Here is an 18,305-nt window from a genome sequence, read left to right on the forward strand (position 1 = left end):
TCCTAACACACTGGCCAGTAGTGGGCCCTTGAAGTGTTAGTTTCTTTCCCACCCTACTTTCTAACTTAGAAAAGCACATGTGAAATATACCATTTATATGGAAAAAGGGGAAAAAATGAAAAGTAATCTAACACTCCAACAATAGGGTTTCACATTAGCAAATATTAATAATGTTGTAAAACTCATTATTGCATAAATCTGGATAAACAAGTGCTGTCATCTTGTAGTTCGTTGAGGTATACATTAGTAAAGAGACTTTAAATTTCACCTAGACAGTATTTAAAATGTTAAATATTCGTGTTCTTTGACAAAGCAGTCCCACGTGTGTGAATTCAATTTCCAGATACACCCTAGGGAGCCCCCTATCATCAATACTCATCTGTCTACACTGCTCAGGGCTGAGCTGACCTTTGCCCTAGCTGGCTCTGTGCCTTCACGCCCCAACCTCACATGACTCATCCCTTGATCCAAATAGGATAATCTGTCTCATGGCTGGATGTGCAGCTTTTATGAGCCATCCAAGGAGCAACCCCAAGTGTTGATATGGACCCGTGCTCAGGTCCCTCCTCCTCCAGGAAGGGCCTATAGAACTCTTACCTCACCCCTGTCTGGGCGAAATTTCCCTTCCAGGCCTCCTCTGTGTCCTCAGATGTCCTCCCCTCCCTACCAGGTACAGGCAGCACATTCCATGGTGTAAAGTCAAGCTTTCACAAAGGACAGAAGAAACATTGGCTTCAGACAGCTTCTACTTCCAGCCCCATCATAAACCTCCCATGTGGCAGGGGGAGTGAGTACCAACCTGGCTTCCTGCTGCAGGGAGGGTAAATACAGAGAGAACAGAGATTAACCACCTCAGCAGTACATGTCCTGATACCTTTGCTAAAGCACTACCACCAGCAACTAAAGGTACCCAGGCTGCCAGGTCCCACCCCTGGCTCTAGCAGTTGGCATGGGAGCAACCTCTTTGCCATTTGTCTCTGTGCTTAGAAGCACGTGCTTTGGAGTCACACACATCCATGAAGAGACGATAGCAATACCTCACCACCAGGGTAGTTATAAGGATTAAATCCAGCCACTAACTTGAAGAATGTAGTGCTGGGCCCCTCTAAATGATCTGCTTCATAAATAGTAGCTGTCTTTCCTCCCCAGATCAGGCTACTCCTATTGCATTTTGACGTGTCTCCTCAGCCAGGGAGTCTTAACCAGGTGGCACATTAGAATCACCATGGTGATCCCTTTCTAAACTTTCACCTGAAACTCCCTTATTGGTGGAAATATCAATAGTACCTCTGTATCAAAGGCCATTAAGCCATTATAAAATGCCCGAACACCATCTGCTGCAGAATCCTTCTGCTTGTTAGAGGTCAATCTTTTGTTCTATTCAGGCCTTCATCTGCTTTACTCAATGTCCCCCTATTTAAATGTTAATATCATCCAAACATCACAGAAACAGCCGGAATAATGTTTGACCAGATATCTGGGCACCTTGGCCCAGTCTTGTTGACACATGAAATTAACCATCATCACACTTACACTAAAAATCATTTCTTGGTTGTCTGGAATCCAGATTTAACTAAGTGTCCTCTGTTTTATCTGGCAGCCCTACATGTGGAGAGCTCTGTGGAGAAGACCCAAAGCGCTCCAGTCAACAGCCCCAGTGAGCTCCCAACATATGCCAACATTAACCCTCATGCATGTGAATGGGCTTTCTTGGATGTTCCAGATGAGAGGTGCCTCCAGATGACTGCAGCCTCAGGTAACAGACACCAAACGGAGCAGAAAAACACCCAGTCAACCCACAGAATCCTGAGAAATAATACATGGTTATTATTTTGTTTATTGCTAAGCAGAAATGGATATTCAAAACATTGTGATCTTGGTGAATGTTTTTTCCTGTAGTCTGTTATCATTGGATAATATAGAGATTCTCTTATCCTTGAAGGCTTGGTAGGACTTCGTTATCATTTTGACTACAATTTGTGTGTTGGTTTATGAGAGGGAGAACATTTCTGAGCATTCCATCAACTCCTTCTTGAGGGGATTTCCTAGGGAAATTTTCACGATATATGATACATTAGTCTTGGAAATTGGAAAATAATTCCATAATAATTATGGAATCACACTATAATCACAAAATTAATGTACTAAGAAAGTGTTGCCACAATGGCTCCATGGGAGGAGCCTCAGAAGGTGGCTTGGTGAGTATTCATTCAGAACAAGGGGTATTTCTTCACTTTGAGAAGTGTTTCTCAAAGAAGGTGTCCTGAAACAGTTTTTCTCGCTACAGAGACTGCCTATGGCAAGAAAGTCACTTTCTTTGAGTACACATAGACGAGACTCTTCTACCAGACAGCAGATAGATATACATTGCAGTCTTTGGCCTTATAGACTGTCCCAATGCAGCACTACTGAGTGGACAAGTCTGTCCAATTCTGGACATCATTAATAGGAAGCCCATTTGCCAGCAAATCTAAGCCACTTTCTCCAATTTCACCTTTATAAGGAATCAAGTTGATGTATTGTTCTCCTTATTCTTTTTTTCATTTCTTGGTTGGTCTACATAAATCAGACATAGAGCAGAGGTGTATTTGAGGGGGCAGTAATGACACAAGCATTTTAAAGCAATAACATAAGAACAGCTGGTGAGCTAGAGAGACACAAAAAAGGGAGAAGAATTGTAAGCTAATCGTAAGACACACCCCTAAGGGCAGGGCAGAACACATGCTACCTATGGGCAGCTTGCTATAAGAGTTTTGAAGAGAGAGGGTCTGGGCTGTGAAACCCCTGTTTCTCCTTCCAACCTCATGAATCAGGTAAGTCATTCCTGCTTAGCATGGCCTGTAATTTTATATGCTCACCCTCTCATCTCCAAGAACCCTAGGATACCTCCCTGGGTCTCTGTATACTGACAATATTCTCCTACTGCCTCTTTAAAGCAAAAAATTTCTGACTGTAGGAACGTGCTTTGTTCCAACAACATGTGTAGAGTTCTGCCAACTACCCGGTCCCAGTCTAGTGCCTTTAATTATTATGCTTTCTCAGGTGGTAGCCTGAAGAGCAAAGGTGATTTTATTTCAACGAAAGACCATTGGTGTAGCAGGGTGAGGAGACATTTCCGGTGTGGAGGCCAAGCCTACGCATTGTGGTTGCCATAGAAACCGGACGTCACTATGGCGACCGTGATGACTTTTCTACCGAGGCAGACGTGGCCTGACGAGAAGATCCGGTCATGCCTTCAGGTGTTTGGGACTCAGCTGAGGGTGTGGGTCCCCGGTGGGGGCTGGACCACGCTGGGGTGTGGGGAGACAAAGGGATCCACATCCAAGTCACCTCTTTCCCGCTTTGGGGCTCGGTGCCTCCGCTGTCTCATAGGTAAAGCCATTGTGGTCCCTCCTGGCCCCAGTGAGTGCGGTGTCCTGCTCCAAGGGTGTCCTGGAGCCACTTTCCTTCTAAAGGCAGGGTTGCGGGAGGTGAGACAAGTAACGACTCTCTCTGAGCCTCAGCTTTCCCCTCTGTAAAGTGGAGATAAGAATGCCCTCCCCACAGGGTCGCTGTGAACATTCAGTGATAACACATGAATAAGCCAGCGGCCCTGTGGTTGTTGCGGGATCATGAGTGCCTGTATGAATTCAGGCCACTTCTTATTCCTTTTTAACATTTTTTGTTTTTCGTTTTTAAGTAGTAGATAGAGGAATAACTGAGAAAAAAAAGAAAAGCCCTGATGAGAAGCCCATTGTAACATTGGGTTGTTACAATCACTACCCAATTGTTTCAGTGTCATTGTCACTAACCCAGTGCCTACCACGGTGCGGGGCACATAGTTACACCAGTAAAGCATGGTGATTGCTGGATTTGTCTCTCCCTGTGCAGCTCCTCATGCTGGTGGCCTTGCTCATATCAGGTGTCTGAAAGAGGCAGGTTCTGAGCATCTGTGTCCTGATGGCTGCTGGAGCTTCTACTCCAGGTTCAAGGGCAGCAGTCCTCAGGAAACCACAACACTTCACATCTTTAGTTGGATATGACACCTGACTCAAGTGAGTTCATAGATCTGAACAAAACCATGTTGTGGAATAGCTCCTGTGAGGTTCACAAACTAGCCTAAAAGTAGGGAAGCTACTTTGATCTCATCTTGGAAGAAGAGGTTTAGCAGGTGGCATTTAATTCCATCAGCAGCTACATGCTTTGCAGTAGCCCTGATGCCCATCTTAGAGATGCTTTCTTTGAAAGCAATGAATTGTCTAGCTTGAGGAAGGATCTTTATGTTTAACATGCATGTGCATAAATTTATATATATTTTTCTGACTGTATAAATAATAATCAGTGATTCCTATATATCTCTCAGATGGTTGTTGAAATATGCCATTGGTTCAAAGGTCTTCCTAGCAATTTAATATTGTAATATGGATTCTTCCATGGACACCATGTTTTTATCCATTGTATAATGAAATTTTTAAGATGCCAGGAATTTTTCAACTGTTAGTTAAAATGTCAGTTACAAGAATGTTTGTATTTTCAAAAATATTAATTACCCTATGGTTTGCCCTATTATAATGATACCAAACCATGTCCCCTAAAATAACCAGATAGGTTTAAATGTCATTAGTATTATTTTTTCCAGCACATAACATTTTTAGTTCTGTACTACATGGCCTCCCTAGCCCTCCCACTGCCCTGTCCCTAGGCAAAAACAGTTATCTGCCACTATGGATTAGTTTTCATGTCCCAGAAATGTATTTAAATAGAACCAAAGAGGTTTTATTATTCTTTTTTGGTCTGGGTTTGTTCATTCATTGTAATTATTTTTAGATTTGTTCATTTTGTTGCATATATCAATAGTTCATTCTTTTGTATTGCTTAGTAGTATTCCAGTATATGAATATACCACAATTTCTTTTATCCATTTACCTGTTAATGGATGTTTGGGTGGTTTCCAATTTAGGGGTCTTTTAAATAAAGCTGTTATAAGCATTTGCATATTAGTCTTTGTAGAGACATAGACTTTCTTCTTCTAGAATAAATACTTAGGCATGCAATGGCTGGATCATGTGATAGATGTGAGATTAACATTACAATAAAGTGACAAACTGTTTTCCAAAGTGGTCACACCATTTTTCATTTCCACTAGCAGTTGTATGAGAGTTCCATCCCCTATAGTCTTGCCAAGACTTGGTGTGTTCAGTCTTTTTAATTTTCGTCATTCTCACAGGGATGTAGTAGTATTTCATTGAAGTTTTCGTTTGCATTTCCCTAATGATTAATGATGTTGAGCATTGTTCCATGTAGTACTTATTTGATATTTGATTTTTGGTGTGTGAACAATGTCTATTCATAATTTTTGCCCATTTATTTGAGTGTCTTTTTCCTTCTTATTGGCTTTTGTGAGATTTTCTATATTCTGGATACAAGTCCTTTATCAGTTATATGATTTTCAAACACTTTCCCAGTCATTGGCTTGTCTTTTCATTCTCTCAACGGTGTCTTTGGAAGAGCAGAAATTTTTACCTTTCAGGAAGTACAATTTATCAATTTGTTCATTTACAGATTGTGGTATTGATTTATCATCTATGAAATTTTTACCTAATCTAGTGTCACAAGGACCTTCTCTTGTGTTTTCTGGTACAATTTTACAGTTTTTGCTATTATATTTAGGTTTATGATGTATTTTGAGTTGAGTTTTGTATATGGTACTATATATGGATCACAGTTTATGTTTGTGCATGTGGATATCCACTTCTCCAAGCACCATTTGTTGAAAAGACTATTTTTTGTCCACCAAATTACCTTTGTAGCTTTGTTGTAAATCAGTTGTTCACATATGTGTGGGTCTATTTTTTGACTCTTCATTTTGTTCCTTTGATATACATTTTCACCTTCACCACAAACCACACTGTTTTTATTCTTGCAGAATTAAAATGAGTCTTGAAATCAGGTAGTGTTTATCTTCCCACCCTGTTATTGTCAGAGTGATTTTTCATGGTCTAGGTCCTTTTTATTTCCATATGAAATTAGAAATCATCCTGTCAGTTTCTTTAAAAAAGTGTCTGCTGGGATTTTTATTGTGATTTCATTAAATCTGTAAATCAGTTTGAGAATAGACATCTTAACAATACTGTGTCTTCCAAACCACGAAGATGGCATGTCTCTCTATTTATTCAGGTTTTGTTTAATTTTTATGAGCAATGTTTTGTAGTGCTGAAAGTATAGGCATTGCACATCTGTGGACAAATTATTCCTAAGTATCTCGTACTTCTTGTTACTATTATAAATGGCAGTATTTTTAATTAAAATGTTAAAATTTTCATGTACTTTATTTTTGTTGAATTGTCAGCAGCCAAATATTCAACAGAAAGTGTTGGGGAAGCTTTTTGAGTGAAAACACAGGCTACTGTAGAATGGAAAGGGTATTTGATGCATAACTTGCGTTTCCTGTATTTCCACATCAGCGTTTACCCATTATTGGCAATCTACTGAAATTATGGAGAAAAATGTCCCAGAGACATTTCTACAAGTCATCTCCAGAAAAATCCATCACTAAAATAGTCCAGTAGCTTTGAAATTTATGTGTGATCAGAAATGAATCTGTTGAATTGTGGGGATTTTCTTCTTTATACACCAGTGAATCCACTCAGTGAATTCCTGGGATATTGGGTGGTGAGAGAGAATGGGGGGTGGGGGAGGAGAAGGAGGGAGAGGGAAAGAGAGAGCATGTGTGTATGTGGGTATGTATGTATGTATGTATGTATGTATGTATACACTTATGTGTATATTGCTAAAGCTTCCAGGAATCTTTATTGTGCAGAATACGTGAGGTTAATTACTGTGTGTTATGTCAGTTCTATTTAATTCCTATCACATATTGGAATGTAATCAGGGTGGATATTGTTTGTTTTTTCCCAGTTTTACTAGGCCAGCATAGTTACCATGGTGACTCTGTGACTGCAGTGAGATTTGACACAGTCTGAGCATCTATTTATGATTCTTACCTGAATCACTTGTTGCTATGGTTTCTGTTAAGTATTGCTTTTCCAATTTTGTCATTTCTTCTAGAATTATTACTTAGCATTTGAGTGTAGGGTCAAGCTTTCCCTTTTCCCCATCATTAATTAATTATTAAATAATTGTTTTCATTTGTATAAGTATGACCCCTAAAGTCCTATTTTTCTCAAAGGGTTTATTATCATTAAGTATTTTGATGCTCAGATTGTCCCAGAATTGGCCAGTGTTAGCCCTTCAAGTTGACCTCTGTGTCCATTTGACACCTCCCTCTAATTCTTTGCGCATGTACGTTCTCCTCTGTGCCTATCTCCCATCTGTAGAAAGTTAAGTAATGATGCCCACAGAACATTGCTTTGAGAATTTGAAGATAAAAATAACAACCTATAGCATGTGGCATCTAGTAGGTCCTCAACAACGTTAGTTCTCATTCCAAATTTGTAACCTTCATTCTGTTTAGTTTGATGCCTCTGACATTAACATAATAGCATGACTACCAGAAGGAGTACTTGGACATGTAACACAAGCAGGGATAAGTGCACATGTCCATGACGTGTGAGCCTCAGTGTCACTGCTGTGTGTGCAGAGGGGGCTGTGTGATGGAGCTAGGGAATAGGAAGAGCACGACTGCACAGCTTCCAGTGAACTGAGAGGGGGCAGGCAGAACATCCTCACCTCTTCCCCGGTGTTTCATGTGCCTTCCCATCATCTCACTTTCCTCTCTATTCCATGTGCTGTCTTATCTCCTTACAGTGGAACATCAGAGAAGGGTGTGGACTCTGAGCCCCAGGAGCATGAGCTGATAGAGAAGAACCAAGTGTGTTGTCGAGTCTGCTAGACAGGTTCCTGGAGCAAGAGTGAGGAGATCGGGCCCCATCGTTGGGACACTTTAGGTAAGTCACTACCCTTTCACATGCCTCGTCTGTACAGCAGGCTAACAGTACACAATGCTCCTGACCACCCAGGAGTATTGTGGAATTTAAGTGTGATGCCATGTGGGAAAAGAATCTGTGCTCGTAGGTCGAGGGAAGGATCAGTGCACTTTGCAGTAATTACATTAACAGAGACACCCAGATATGCTAGAACTGTGCAGAGTAGTCATTAAATATTTTGTTTGTTTTTTTATAAATTTATTTATTTTATTATTTTTATTTAATTTATTTATTTACTATGGATGCATTTGGTCTTCGTTGCAGTGCATGGGCTTCTCATTGTGGTGGCTTCTCTTGTTGTGGAGCATGGGCTCTAGGCACACGGGCTTCAGTAGTTGTGGCACATGGGCTCAGTAGTTGTGGCTCGCGGGCTCTAGAGAGCAGGCTCAGTAGTTGTGGTGCACGGATATAGTTGCTCTGTGGCATGTGGGATCTTCCCAGACCAGGGCTCGAACCCATGTCCCCCGCATTGACAGGCAGATTCTTAACCACTCTACCACCAAGGAAGCCCCTATTCCTAGGTATTTTATTCTTTTTGTTGCAATGGTGAATGGGATTGTTTCCTTAATTTCTCTTTCTGATCTTCTGTTGTTAGTGTATAGGAATGCAAGAGATTTCTGTGCATTAATTTTGTATCCTGCTACTTTACCAAATTCATTGATTAGCCCTAGAAGTTTTCTGGTGGCATCTTTAGGATTCTGTATGTATAGTATCATGGCATCTGCAAACAGTGACAGTTTTACTTCTTCTTTTCCAATTTGTATTCATTTATTTCTTTTTCTTCTCTGATTGCCATGGCTAGGACTTCCAAAACTATGTTGAATAATACTGGCAAGAGTGGACATCCTTGTCTTGTTCCTGATCTTAGTGGAAATGCTTTCAGTTTTTCACCATTGAGAATAATGTTTGTGTGGGTTTGTCATATATGGCCTTTATTATGTTGAGGTAGGTTCCCTCTATGCCCACGTTGTGGAGAGTTTTTATCATAAATCGGTGTTGAATTTTGTCAAAAGCTTTCTCTGTATCTATTGAGATGATCATATAGTTTTTATTTTTCAATTTGTTAATATGGTGTATCACATTGATTGATTTGCGTATATTGAAGAATCCTTGCATCCCTGGGATAAATCCCACTTGATCATGGTGTATGATCCTTTAAATATGTTTTTGGATTCTGTTTGCTAGTATTTTGTTGAGGATTTTTGCATCTATGTTCACCAGTGATATTGGCCTGTAGTTTTCTTTCTTTTTTTTTTAACATCTTTATTGGAGTATAATTCCTTTACAATGGTGTGTTAGTTTCTGCTTTATAATAAAGTGAATCAGTTATACATATACACATGTTCCCATATCTCTTCCCTCTTGCATCTCCCTCCCTCCCACCCTCCCTATCCCACCCCTCTAGGTGGTCACAAAGCACAGAGCTGATCTCCCTGTGCTATGCGGTTGCTTCCCACTAGCTATCTATTTTACGTTTGGTAGTGTATATATGTCCATGCCACTCTCCCACTTTGTCACAACTTACGCTTCCCCCTCCCCATATCCTCAAGTCCATTCTCTAGTAGGTCTGTGTCTTTATTCCCGTCTTGCCACTAGGTTCTTCATGACCTTTTTTTTTTCCCCTTAGATTCCATATATATGTGTTAGCATACTGTATTTGTTTTTCTCTTTCTGACTTACTTCACTCTGTATGACAGACTCTAGGTCCATCCACCTCACTACAAATAACTCAATTTCGTTTCTTTTTATGGCTGAGGAATATTCCATTGTATATATGTGCCACATCTTCTTTATCCATTCATCCGATGATGGACATTTAGGTTGCTTCCATGTCCTGACTATTGTAAATAGAGCTGCAATGAACATTTTGGTACATGACTCTTTTTGAATTATGGTTTTCTCAGGGTATATGCCCAGCAGTGGGATTGCTGGGTCGTATGGTAGTTCTATTTTTAGTTTTTTAAGGAACCTCCATACTGTTCTCCATAGTGGCTGTATCAATTTACGTTCCCACCAGCAGTGCAAGAATGTTGCCTTTTCTCCACACCCTCTCCAGCATTTATTGTTTGCAGATTTTCTGATGATGGCCATTCTGACCGTTGTGAGGTGATACCTGAATGTAGTTTTGATTTGCATTTCTCTAATGATTAGTGATTTTGAGCATTCTTTCATGTGTTTGTTGGCAATCTGTATATCTTCTTTGGAGAAATGTCTATTTAGGTCTTCTGCCCATTGTTGGATTGGGTTGTTTGTTTTTTGTTATTGACCTGCATGAGCTGCTTGTAAATCTTAGAGATTAATCCTTTGTCAGTTGCTTCATTTGCAAATATTTTCTCCCATTCTGAGGGTTGTCTTTTGGTCTTGTTTATGGTTTCCTTTGCTGTGCAAAAGCTTTGAAGTTTCATTAGGTCCCATTTGTTTATTTTTGTTTTTATTTCCATTTCTCTAGGAGCTGGGTCAAAAAGGATCTTGCTGTGATTTATGTCATAGAGAGTTCTGCCTATGTTTTCCTCTAAGAGTTTGATAGTGTCTGGCCTTACATTTATGTCTTTAATCCATTTTGAGTTTATTTTTCTGTATGGTGTCAGGGAGTGTTCTAATTTCATACTTTTACATGTACCTGTCCAGTTTTCCCAGCACCACTTATTGAAGAGGCTGTCTTTTTCTCCACTGTATATGCTTGCCTCCTTTATCAAAGATAAGGTGACCATATGTGCGTGGGTTTATCTCTGGGCTTTCTATCCTGTTCCATTGATCTATGTTTCTGTTTTTGTGCCAGTACCATACTGTCTTGATTACTGTAGCTTTGTAGTATAGTCTGAAGTCAGGGAGCCTGATTCCTCCAGCTCCATTTTTCGTTCTCAAGATTGCTTTGGCTATTCGGGGTCTTTTGTGTTTCCATACAGATTGTGAAATTTTTTGTTCTAGTTCTGTGAAAAATGCCAATGGTACTTTGATAGGAATTGCATTGAATCTGTAGATTGCTTTAGGTAGTAGACTCATTTTCACAATGTTGGTTCTTCCATTCCAAGAACATGGTGTACCTCTCCATCTATTTGTATCATCTTTAATTTCTTTCATCAGTGTCTTGTAATTTTCTGCATACAGGTCTTTTGTCTCCTTAGGCAGGTTTATTTCTAGATATTTTCTTCTTTTTGTGGCAATGGTAAATGGGAGTGTCTCCTCAATTTCTCTTTCAGATTTTTCGTCATTAGTGTATAGGAATGCAAGAGATTTCTGTGCATTCATTTTGTATCTTGCTACTTTACCAAATTCATTGATTAGCTCTAGTAGTTTTCTGGTAGCATCTTTAGGATACTCTATGTATAGTATCATGTCATCTGCAAACAGTGACAGCTTTACTTCTTCTTTTCCAATTTGGATTCCTTTTATTTCTTTTTCTTCTCTGATTGCTGTGGCTAAAACTTCCAAAACTCTGTTGAATCATAGTGGTGAGAGTGGGCAACCTTGTCTTCTTCCCGATCTTAGTGGAAATGGTTTCAGCTTTTCACCATTGAGGACGACGTTGGCTGTGGGTTTGTCATATATGGCCCTTATTATGTTGAGGAAAGTTCCCTCTCTGCCTACTTTCTGCAGGGCTTTTATCATAAATGGGTGTTGAATTTTGTCGAAAGCTTTCTCTGCATCTATTGAGATGATCATATGGTTTTTCTCCTTCAGTTTGTTAATATGGTGTATCACGTTGATTGATTTGTGTATATTGAAGAATCCTTGCATTCCTGGAATGAACTCCACTTGATCATGGTGTATGATCCTTTTAATGTGCTGTTGGATTCTGTTTGCTAGTATTTTGTTGAGGATTTTTGCATCTCTGTTCATCAGTGATATTGGCCTGTAGTTTTCTTTCTCTGTGACATATTTGTCTGGTTTTGCTATCAGGGTGATGGTGGCCTCATAGAATGAGTTGGGGAGTGTTCCTCCCTCTGCAATATTTTGGAAGAGTTTGAGAAGGATAGGTATTAGCTCTTCTCTAAATGTTTGATAGAATTCGCCTGTGAAGCCATCTGGTCCTGGGCTTTTGTTTGTTGGAAGATTTTTAATCACAGTTTCAATTTCAGTGCTTGTTATTGGTCTGTTCATATTTTCTATTTCTTCCTGGTTCAGTCTCGGCAGGTTGTGCATTTCTAAGAATTTGTCCACTTCTTCCAGGTTCTCCATTTTATTGGCATAGAGTTGCTTGTAGTAATCTCTCATGATCGTTTGTATTTCTGCAGTGTCAGTTGTTACTTCTCCTTTTTCATTTCTGATTCTATTGATTTGAGTCTTCTCCCTTTTTTTCTTGATGAGTCTGGCTAATGGTTTATCAATTTTGTTCATCTTCTCAAAGAACCAGCTTTTAGTTTTATTGATCTTTGCTATCGTTTCCTTCATTTCTTTTTCATTTATTTCTGATCTGATCTTTATGATTTCTTTCCTTCTGCTAACTTTGGTGTTTTTTTGTTCTTCTTTCTCTAATTGCTTTAGGTGCAAGGTTAGGTTGTTTATTCGACATGTTTCCTGTTTCTTGAGGTAGGCTTGTATTGCTATAAACTTCCCTCTTAGAACTGCTTTTGCTGCATCCCATAGGTTTTGGGTCGTCGTGTTTCCATTGTCATTTGTTTCTAGGTATATTTTGATTTCCCCTTTGATTTCTTCAGTGATCACTTCGTTATTAATAGTGTATTGTGTAGCCTCCATGTGTTTGTATTTTTTAAAGATCTTTTCCTGTAATTGATATCTAGTCTCATAGCGTTGTGGTCGGAAAAGATACTTGAAATGATTTCAGTTTTCTTAAATTTACCAAGGCTTGATTTGTGACCCAAGATATGATCTAATCTGGAGAATGTTCCATGAGCACTTGAGAAAAATGTGTATTCCATTGTTTTTGGGTGGAATGTCCTATAAATATCAGTTAAGTCCATCTTGTTTAATGTATCATTTAAAGCTTGTGTTTCCTTATTTATTTTCATTTTGGATGCTCTGTCCATTGGTGAAAGTGGGGTGTTAAAGTCCCCTACTCTGATTGTGTTACTGTTGATTTCCCCTTTTATGGCTGTTAGTATTTGCCTTATGTATTGAGGTGCTCCTATGTTGGGTGCATAAATATTTACAATTGTTATATCTTCTTCTTGGATTGATCCCTTGATCATTATGTAGTGTCCTTCTTTGTCTCTTGTAATAGTCTTTATTTTAAAGTCTATTTTGTCTGATATGAGAATTGTTACTGCAGCTTTCTTTTGATTTCCATTTGCATGGAATATCTTTTTCCATCCCCTCACTTTCAGTCTGTGTGTGTCCCTAGGTCTGAAGTGGGTCTCTTGTAGACAGCATATATACGGGTCTTCTTTTTGTATCCATTCAGCCAGTCTGTGTCTTTTGGTGGGAACATTTAATCCATTTACATTTAAGGTAATTATCAATATGTATGTTCCTTTTCCCATTTTCTTAAATGTTTTGGGTTTGTTATTGTAGGTGTTTTCCTTCTCTTGTGTTTCTTGCCTAGAGAAGTTCCTTTAGCATTTGTTGTAAAGCTGGTTTGGTGGTGCTGAACTCTCTCAGCTTTTGCTTGTCTGTGAAGGTTTTAATTTCTCCATCAAATCTGAATGAGATCCTTGCTGGGTAGAGTAATCTTGGTTGTAGATTTTTCTCCTTCATCACTTTAAATATGTCCTTCCACTCCTTTCTTGCTTGCAGAGTTTCTGCTGGAAGATTAGCTGTTAACCTTATGGGGATTCCCTTGTGTGTTACTTGTTGTTTTTCCCTTGCTGCTTTTAATATTTGTTCTTTGTATTTAATTTTTGATAGTTTCATTAATATGTGTCTTGGTGTGTTTCTCCTTGGATTTATCCTGTATGGGACTCTCTGTGCTTCCAGGACTTGATTAACTATTTCCTTTCCCATATTAGGGAAGTTTTCAACTATAATCTCTTCAAATATTTTCTCAGTCCCTTTCTTTTACTCTTCTTCTTCTGGGACCCCTATAATTCAAATGTTTTTGTGATTAATGTTGTCCCAGAGGTCTCTGAGACTGTCCTCAGTTCTTTTCATTCTTTTTTCTTTATTCTGCTCTGCAGTAGTTATTTCCACTATTTTGTCTTCCAGGTCACTTTTCCGTTCTTCTGCCTCAGTTTTTCTGCTATTGATCCCTTCTAGAGTATTTTTAATTTCATTTTTTGTGTTTTTCATCGTTGCTTGGTTCCTCTTTAGTTCTTCTAGGTCCTTGTTAAATGTTTCTTGCATTTTGTCTATTCTATTTCCAAGATTTTGGATCATCTTTACTATCATTATTCTAAATTCTTTTTCAGGTAGACTGCCTATTTCCTCTTCATTTGTTAGGTCTGGTGTGTTTTTACCTTGCTCCTTCATCTGCTGTGTGTTTTTCTGTCTTCTCATTTTGCTTATCTTACTGTGTATTGGGTCTCCTTTTTGCAGGCTGCAGGTTCATAGTTCCTGTTGTTTTTGGTATCTGTCCCCAGTGGCTAAGGTTGGTTCAGTGAGTTGTGTAGGCTTCCTGGTGGAGGGGACTAGTGCCTGTGTTCTGGTGGATGAGGCTGAATCTTGTCTTTCTGGTGGGCAGGTCCACGTCTGGTGGTGTGTTTTGGGGTGTCTGTGGCCTTATTATGATTTTAGGCAGCCTGTCTGGTAATGGATGGGGCTGTGTTCCTCTCTTGCTAGTTGTTTGGCATAGGGTGTCCAGCACTATATCTTGCTGGTCGTTGAATGAAGCTGGGCCTTGGTGTTGAGATGGAGATCTCTGGGAGATTTTCGTCGTTTGGTATTACGTGGAGCTGGGAGGTCTCTTGTGGACCAGTGTCCTGAAGTTGGCTCTCCCACCTCAGAGGCACAGCCCTGATGCCTGGCTGGAATACCAAGAGCCGTTCATCCACACGGCTCAGAATAAAAGGGAGAAAAAATAGAGAGAAAAAAAGAACGAGGATATAATAAAATAAAGTAAGATAAAATAAAGTTATTAAAATAAAAAATAAAAAATAATTATTAAGAAATAAAGAAAAAAAATTTTAAGTAAAAAGAAAAAAAAACTAAAACGGACGGACAGTACCCTAGGACAAATGGTGAAAGCAAAGCTATACAGACAAAATCTCACACAGAAGCATACACATGCACACTCACAAAAAGAGGAAAAGGGGAAAAAATAATATATCTTGCTCCCAAAGTCCACCTCCTCAATTTGGGATGATTTGTTGTCTATTCAGGTATTCCACAGATGCAGGTACATCAAGTTGTTTGTGGAGCTTTAATCCGCTGCTTCTGAGGCTGCTGGGAGAAATTTCCCTTTCTCTTCTTTGTTCGCACAGCTCCCAGGTTTCAGCTTTGGATTTGGCCCCGCCTCTGCGTCTAGGTCGCCTGAGGACGTCTGTTCTTCGCTCAGACAGGATGGGGTTAAAGGAGCAGCTGATTCGGGGGCTCTGGCTCGCTCAGGCGGGGGGGAGGGAGGGGTACGGATGCGGGACGAGCCTGCGGCGGCAGAGGCCAGCGTGAAGTTGTAGCAGCCTGAGGCGTGCCGTGTGTTCTCCCGGCGAAGTTGTCCCTGGATCACAGGACCCTGGCAGTGGCGGGCTGCACAGGCTCCTGGGAGGGGATGTGTGGATAGTGACCTGTGCTTGCACACAGGCTTCTTGGTGGCGGCAGCAGCAGCCTTAGCGTTTCATGCCCGTCTCTGGGGTCCGCGCTGATAGCCGTGGCTCGCACCCGTCTCTGGAGCTCATTTAGGCAGCGCTCTGAATCCCCTCTCCTCGCGCACCAGGAAACAAACAGGCAAGAAAAAGTCTCTTGCCTGTTCGGCAGCTCCAGACCTTTTCCCGGACTCCCTCCCGGCTAGCTGTGGTGCGCTAACCCCTTCAGGCTGTGTTCACGCCGCCAACCCCAGTCCTCTCCCTGCAATCCGACCGAAGCCCGAGCCTCAGCTCCCAGCCCCCGCCCGCCAAGGCGGGTGAGCAGACAAGCCTCTCCGGCTGGTGAGTGCTGGTCAGCACCACTCCTCTGTGCGGGAATCTCTCCGCTTTGCCCTCCAGACCCCTGTTGCTGCGCTCTCCTCCGTGGCTCCGAAGCTTCCCCCGCTGCCACTCGCAGTCTCCGCCCGCGAAGGGGCTTCCTAGTGTGTGGAAACCTTTCCTCCTTCACAGCTCCCTCCCACTGGCGCAGGTCCTGTCCCTATTCTTTTGTCTCTGTTGTTTATTTTTTTCTTTTGCCCTACCCAGGTACGTGGGGAGTTTCTTGCCTTTTGGGAGGTCTGACGTCTTCTGCCAGCGTTCAGTGGGTGTTCTATAGGAGCAGTTCCACGTGTAGATGTATTTCTGATGTATCTGTGGGGAGGAAGGTGATCTCCGCGTCTTACTCTTCCGCCATCTTCAATAACACTGTCAGTTTTCTTTTTTTGTGACATCTTTGCTGGTTTTAGTATCAGGGTAATGGTGGCCTCATAGACTGAGTTTGGGATTGTTCCTTCCTCTGCAATTTTTTGGAAGAGTTTGAGAAGGATGGATGTTAGCTCTTCTCTAAATGTTTGATAGAATTCACCTTTGAAGCCATCTGTTCCTGGACTTTTGCTCTTTGGAAGATTTTTAATCACAGTTTCAATTTCATTACTTGTGATTGGTCTGTTCATATTTTCTATTTCTTCCTGCTTCAGTCGTGGAAGGTCATACTTTCTAAGAATTTGTCCATTTTTTCCAGGTTGTCCATTTTATTGGCATAGATTTGCTTATAGTAGTCTCTTATTATGCTTTGTATTTCTGCAGTGTCCATTGTAACTTCTTTTTCATTTCTAATTTTATTGATTTGAGACCTCTCCCTCTTTTTCTTAATGAGTCTGGCTAATGGTTTATCAATTTTGTTTATCTTCTCAAAGAACCAGCTTTTAGTTTTATTGATCTTTGCTATTGTTTTCTTTGTTACTATTTCATTTTTTTCTGCTGTGATCTTTATGATTTCTTTCCTTCTGCTAACTTTGGGTTTTGTTTGTTCTTCTTCCTCTAGTTCCTTTAGGTGTAAGGTTAGATTGTTTATTTGAGATTTTTCTTGTTTCTTGAGGTAGGCTTGTATTGCTATAAACTTGCCTCTTAGAACAGCTTTTGGTGCATCCCATAGGTTTTGGATCATCGTGTTTTTGTTGTAATTTGTCTCTAGGTATTTTTTGATTTCCTCTTTGATTTCTTCAGTGATCTCTTGGTTATTTAGTAGCGTATTGTTTAGCCTCCATGTGTTTGTATTTTTTACGTTTTTTTCCCTGTAATTGATTTCTAATCTCATAGTGTTGTGATCAGAAAAAAATGCTTGATATGGTTTCAATTTTCTTAAATTTATCGAGGCTTGATTTGTGACCCAAGATGTGATCTATCCTGGAGAATGTTCTGTGTGCACTTGAGAAGAAAGTGTAATCAGCTGTTTTGGGGTGGAATGTCCTATAAATATCAATTAAATCTGTCTGATCTATTGTGTCATTTAAAGCTTGTGTTTCCTTATTAATTTTCTGTCTGGATGATCTGTCCATTGGTGTAATGAGGTGTTAAAGTCCCCCACTATTATTGTGTTACTGTCGATTTCCTCTTTTATAGCTGTTAGCATTTGCCTTATGGATTGAGGTGCTCCTATGTTGGGTGCATATATATTTATAATTGTTATATCTTCTTCTTGGATTGATCCCTTGATAATTATGCAGTGTCCTTCCTCGTCTCTGGAAACATTCTTTATTTTATAGTCTATCTTATCTGATATGAGTATTGCTACTCCAGCTCTCTTTTGATTTCCATTTGCATGGAATATCTTTTTCCATCCCCTCACTTTCAGTCTGTATGTGTCCCTAGGTCTGAAGTGGGTCTCTTGTAGACAGCATATATATGGGTCTTGCTTTTCTATCCATTCAGCGAGCCTGTGCCTTTTGGTTGGAGCATTTAATCCATTCACATTTAAGGTAATTATCAATATGTATGTTCCTATTACCATTTTCTTAATTGTTATGCATTTGTTTTTGTAGGTCCTTTTCTTCTCTTGTGTTTCCCACTTAGAGAAGTTCCTTTAGCATTTGTTGTAGAGCTGTTTTGGTGGTGCTGAATTCTCTTAGCTTTTGCCTGTCTGTAAAGCTTTTGATTTCTCTGTCAAATCTGAATGAGATCCTTGCCAGGTAGAGTAATCTTGGTTGCAGGTTCTTCCCTTTCATCACTTTAAATATATTGTGCTACTCCCTTCTGGCATGTAGAGTTTCCGCTGAGAAATCAGCTGTTAACCTTATTGGAGTTCCCTTGTTTGTTATTTGTCATTTTTCCCTTGTTGCTTTCAATAATTTTTCTTTGTCTTTAATTTTTGTCAATTTCATTACTATGTGTCTTGGCATGTTTCTCCTTGGTTTTATCTTGCCTGGGA

The 18,305-nt window shown here is 40.1% G+C and overlaps 1 protein-coding gene across 1 annotated transcript in view; it reads left to right on the forward strand.

Moving 5' to 3' along the window:
- Positions 1-3,170: 3,170 nt before the first annotated feature.
- LOC133081856 (nuclear RNA export factor 3-like) overlaps positions 3,171-18,305 on the forward strand; it is a 52,230-nt gene continuing 37,095 nt past the window's right edge. Inside the window, 1 exon segment of the mRNA XM_061178185.1 lies at positions 3,171-3,372. Within this exon segment, the coding sequence (XP_061034168.1) occupies positions 3,171-3,372 (202 nt within the window).

Source organism: Eubalaena glacialis, chromosome X, assembly GCF_028564815.1.
Source record: "Eubalaena glacialis isolate mEubGla1 chromosome X, mEubGla1.1.hap2.+ XY, whole genome shotgun sequence".
In the NCBI taxonomy this organism is placed as follows: domain Eukaryota; kingdom Metazoa; phylum Chordata; class Mammalia; order Artiodactyla; family Balaenidae; genus Eubalaena; species Eubalaena glacialis.